General features: G+C 37.1%; 1 protein-coding gene across 1 annotated transcript; it reads right to left on the reverse strand.

Moving 5' to 3' along the window:
• Window positions 1-1789: 1789 nt before the first annotated feature.
• LOC100403797 (52 kDa repressor of the inhibitor of the protein kinase) lies at window positions 1790-5383 on the reverse strand. Its single transcript, XM_078350067.1, is given in 2 exon segments — window positions 1790-4171; window positions 4174-5383. Coding segments are annotated over 2 exon segments (1758 nt in total). The 5' UTR covers window positions 4463-5383; the 3' UTR covers window positions 1790-2702.
• Window positions 5384-5692: the final 309 nt, after the last annotated feature.

Here is a 5692-nt window from a genome sequence, read left to right on the forward strand (position 1 = left end):
TTTACATGTGAATATTTGGAAGTGTTTAATTTTTAAATATTTGGTAATGTATGTGATCTGGTATCACAGTAATGGTTACTTTCTAGATTGAATCAGAAAATATTTACTCTTCCTAGATTTTCTGAAGTTTGTGTAGCATGGGTTTTATTTATCCATTATCCAGTAAAATTCTCTCAGTTAAACTATCTAGTCCTGGAATTTTGTTTATATGTAAGTTTTTAACTAAAATGTATGTTCTTTTAAAACTACAGGGCTATTCAAGTTATCAAACTTATTTTTGAGTAAGCATTGGTATTTTGTGTCTTTCTAGAAATTCATGCATTTCATTTTTTTAATCTAAGTCATTGGCACATATTTATTTGTAATATTCTCATATAATACTTTCATGGTTTTTTTTTCTTTTGATTTTGCTAATCTGTGACATTTTACTCTATTTATCAGTCTATATAAAGGCTTACAATTTTGTTGATTTTTCCAAAGAGCCGTATTTGATCTCTTTGATTTCTTCTTTGCCTTTATTTCTTTTTTACTGTTTTCATTCTGATATTTATTTATGGATATTTATTATTTTCTTCCATTTTTTCATTTTATGTTTGATTTACTTCTCTTTTTTTAGCTTCTTGAAATGTAACAAAAGTTTTACATCTTTAAACCTGACATATGTTTTAAAAGCTATGAATCTTTTTCTGAAATACTGCTTTACTGCATCTCATTGAATTAGATGCTGTGCTTTCCTTTATAAACTAATTCACGGTAATTTGTAAATTTACCTGTGATTTATTTTTCTTCTACCGTGTCTATTTAAAAGGGTAGTATTGCTTAATTTTCACTTTTTTGAAGCTCCCTTTTTTCAATATTTCTAATTCAATTCTGTTTTCGTCAGAGAGCATATTTCATGTGATTACAAATCTTTCAATTTCATTGCGGTTCATCTTACTGTTTCTGGATTATGTTTCAGGTATGTTTATAAAACATAGATATATACTCTGACTTTGGAGTGAAGAGTGTTTTTCAAATCTCAAGTATGCCAAACTGATTGATAGTGTTGTTCAGGTTTTTTATATTTCTACTGACTATTCAATTAGTTTTTCTATCAATTACTATGAGAATAATATGTAAATCTTCAAGTCTCATTACTTATTTTTTTTCTTTTAATTCTGTCTTATTTTGCTTCATTGAGTTTCTCTTGTTAGTTACTTACATATTTATAATTGCTATCTATTCAAAATATATTGACATTTGTGTCATCATGAAATGTCTTTCTTTTTCTCTGTAAGATTTCTTGGCTTAAAATCTATTCTCTGTGATGTCAATATTGCTTTTCCATCTCTCTTATGGTGGCTACTTTCTTGCAATAGAAAGAAAATCTTTTAGTTTCAATCTGTTTTTCACTGGTAAATCGAATGCACATTTGTTCTAGTCAGAATAGACTTGGATAGTGGTTTTTTTGTTTGTTTGTTTGTTTTAATCTAGTCGGAAAGTATCTGCCATTTGATTACGATGTTTCAGTCAATTACATTTCAAGTAATTATGAATATGCTTGGATGTATGCTTGCCATTCTTCCACTTTTTTCCAGATGTTTTGTGTCTTTTTTATTTCCTGTCTATTTCTTTTTACTGTCTAAGTTAGTTAAACAGATTGTTTCAGTGTAGTGCTTTGTCTTTGATTTTTTTAATGATATACTTTGATTTTCAATATTTTGCTGCATTGTAGTATAGATCTATTTCAAGCTATTGTTGTTGCATATTGCATGTATGTATAAACTCAATAATACAGGGTGATTCCTAATTTTTTAAACAAAATTCACATTTTATTTAGATTGAAATAAACTATACAAAATTGATTTTCTTCACCAAAAATAACAGCAATATTTTCCATATTTTTCTAGATAAACCACAACACTTATTTTTCTAGGTTTTCCAGGTTTTGCTTATAAATCAAGATGAGGCAGTAGATAAGTCATGGAGAAAGACAGAAAAAAAAGACAAATCGGTTGTCAGTTTCCACTGCCTCTGATTCTGTCTTAACCATGAAACAGAAGTGTTCAACATATACCTGCTAAAAAGCTTAGGAAGATGCAGGCTCCACAAAGGAATGTAAACAGCCAACAATGAGATGTGGAACAATGACAGACTCCTCCATTCAAACTTTTACTGTCATTTGTTCCTTAAGTTCATTTCAGAAAGACAGAATCTACACTGAAATCTTTTGGCAAGCTCACAAGCTTTTCTCTGGTAATTTCTTATAACTGTCCAGTACAGATTTTTAACATACTTAAAAATTCTATTAGTCAAAGGTCAACTGTGGACTTCACTATAATATTTTATAAAATATATTTCTTTCTCCCACACCTCTTCAAAATATATTTCTTCAAAGAATTCATAACACTCAACAAGTAGAGATCCACAGTGATAATAAATGCTATGTCTAAAATGACTTAACTAAAACAATTCCAGAGTGCCACCAGCAGAGATCACACAGAAGGAAACATGGCACTTTCAATGTTCTCTTCTGGAAGAACAGATAGGCCTTCAAAGCAGGAGAGTTCAAATAGGGGCCATTTAAACAGGTCAATTATCAATGGCTAATGTATTCAATAAAGTCCTACAGGCAAAGATATTTAGTGATTAAGTGGCCTACATACACCTTACAGCTTTTCTTGCAAATATAAAATATAAGAAAATCTATTTTTAAAAGTCTCTTAGGTATTTTCCATGGTTTCTGAATTCTCTGTGAGAAGCTCTGACTTACTTGTATAGAGTTTAATATATGTGTCCACCATTAAATCCAGGTCGTGTTTTATATAAAAATTTATGTTAAGCAAAGCCAAGTTACTCGACCTTTGGTCTGTCAAAGTGTTCCTCAAATATGCTTTAAGACGTTTTCGTCCATTTTCATACCGCTCATTTTCAACCTTCATCACAGGAAGAATACACAGGACCTTTAGCAATGCATATACATTAGGAAAAAACTTGATGTCAGGCAGGTGGAGGGCTTCATAGATAGTGGATGGAAGCTCTATATCTTTCCCCCTGTGTTTCCATTTGATTCTCCAACAATGAAGCTCAGCTGAGAGTGTGTCAGGATTGGGTAAGTCCCTTTTATACATATAAGCATGGTGTTCTTCTGATGTATTGAATTTGAGTTGTTCCATGACTGAGGGTACCAGAGATAAGCATTTAAGAGCTTTCAGGTGCTGTTCTGAGAATATATCTTTAAGCTCCTGAATAATGTGCTCCACTGTTGGGACACTGAGGGTTTTCTTATAGTAACTCTCAGGGGTTAGCTGAGATTCCAAGTTACCCTGGTGAGCTCTGCAGAATTTCCCAGGGAGTTTCATTTGAATATCAAGCTTGGTTGACAAATTTGTGGCTTCCTCAAACCAAAATTCATGATAAACTTCAATATTTTCCATCACTTCATTAAGTGAATGCAGTACTGTGGTCAAACTACCAGCTGCAAAGAAGACATCTGAAGTTTGCCCCTGGAGATTTTTCCCAAAGGCCCTTGTAAAAGATAGGACATTTTTAAGAACAACAATAGTAACAATGAAATCAAAATCTGTTACTGCACTGCAGAGTACAAATGCTCGGCCAGCTATACAGTTATTCCATCTAATATTTTTCTCACTATTTATACCATCTAAACATAAAACAAGTGCTTGCAGGAGTTCTACTAAAATTTCAAAAGCATCATGCCTGCCTGTCCACCGAGAATGGCAGATTTCCTTCAGTTCTTTACCCCTTTCTTTACTGTTCTGAAAAAGAACAGAAATTACATTATCAAGTTCCAAAAGCAGTTCTGGTGATCGATGGAAAAAAGAACAAACTTCCTCAAGTGTTCCTAATGCAACAGATACCCTCATAACAGGTACTGATTTTGCCAACCACATATTTAAGGCACAGGAAGAGGAAAGAGTGTAGATAGCCTGGGGATATTTCTCTAAAAGTCTAGAAGCAACAACTTTCATTTTGGAAGAAAATCCACTAGACACAATGTAAGCCTGGCCACGACAATACTCCATATTTAATCCCCATTTCTCAGTTATCATAGTGTGAAATTTCACAGCCAAAATTTTGGCATCAGCTTCATAAGGCAGGAAGCCTACAAATTCCTCTCTTAGGTTATGAGATTCATCAACAAACCTCACCAGCACAGGTAGGTGCTCTTCCCTGCTATGTCTACTACATCGTCAGTGATAATGGAAAAGAAGTGTGAGTCTCTCACTTCCCTGAGAGTTTCTTCCCGAATACAGCTCTCACAGATCTCTAGCATCTGCCTCTGTTGTGTTTTTGAACAAAACAATATGTTAACTGCTGTTGTCTCAAAGAGTTTTCTCAGGACCTCTTCACCAGAATTTATCCGGCACTCCAGCAGTGCTTGAAAGTTATCTGGAGTAAAGAGAACTTCTGGGATTTCATCAGCCTCATGTCCATCCAGAGGTATATTTTGCTTTCCCATAAGAATCAAGATTTCAAATAGAGATTTTAGGTATTGTTTTCCTTCTCTTCAAGGGTTAAAGGTAAAATGTCCTCATCTTGCCCTTCATCCCCTTCACTGGGATTCCGAGCATTGCTATTGTTGGTTTATGTTTTTGTTCCTGTTCAGAAATTTCATCAATTTTTTTCTGTTTCAGTGTCCTGATTTCGTCTTCACTCAGTTCTTTTATTCGTTTTCTGTGTCTACTATGCGGGTTGTTCAAATGACTGGTAAGATCAAATATTGTTGGTATTGCATTATCTCGAAGAACTGTCCTATAAGGACTCTCCCAATGACTTCACAAGTATCTGCTTCAATTAATTTTGAGGAATAAAATAACCCAATCATTCTTTAGTTTTCTGATGCCTCTGCAAAATGTATAGTTCTACAGGTCATAGAGGTCTCAAAATGTTTGGCACATAATCGATGATGTTTATTTAGCTGATCAGGTGTTTTATCTTCTAAGTCTGCTCTCCTACAATTCTCCACCCACTTCTGGCATCTGGCCGGTCCCGTGGGAACCTGAAGAAGGCCAGGTCGGGCTGCGTGCTCTTCCGGGTGCAGTTGGGGGCAGCGCAGAAGTTCGGCATCATAGCTCGCCCGCCGGCCGGCCCAGCCCTCCCCTCCCCGCCTCCTCAGGGCAGTCCACCCGCCCGTCGGGGCCGGGGAGGGAAGCCAGGCCTGCGCGCGAGGGAGGGGCTGGCGGACGGAAAGCCGCGAGGGCCAGGAGGGGTGCCGCGGTCCGAGGCCGGGCTGGGACGCGGTTCCACAGTGCTGTGAGCGGCCGGGAGGGTTTACCGCCGCCGCCGCCGCCGCCGCCGCTTCCGCACCTCCCGCCCGCCCGAGACGCTGCCGCTTCCTTCCCACAATGCACCCTGACGCCCGGGGGTGCCCTCTCTTCCCTCTGCCTTCCTCCCCCGCCCTTCCTTTTCGCCTTCCCCGCAGGCGGGCATGATAGCTAATGTTTTAAGCAATCTCATCTTGTTTTTTAAGTTATTAAAAAAGAAAAGTTCCTTTTTTTTCTTTCCCTTGAGAAAGAGTCTTGCTCTCTCACCCAGGTTGGAGTGCAGTGTCTTGATCTTGGCTCACGGCAACCTCTGCCTCCTGGGTTCAAGCAATTCTCTTGCCTCAGCCTCCTGAGTAGCTGGAATTCTAGGCACATGCCACCACAGCCAGCTTATTTTATATATTTTTAGTAGCGATGGGTTTTCA

The sequence above is a fragment of the Callithrix jacchus genome, chromosome 15 (genome assembly GCF_049354715.1).
Source record: "Callithrix jacchus isolate 240 chromosome 15, calJac240_pri, whole genome shotgun sequence".
Taxonomy (NCBI): Eukaryota; Metazoa; Chordata; class Mammalia; order Primates; family Cebidae; genus Callithrix; species Callithrix jacchus.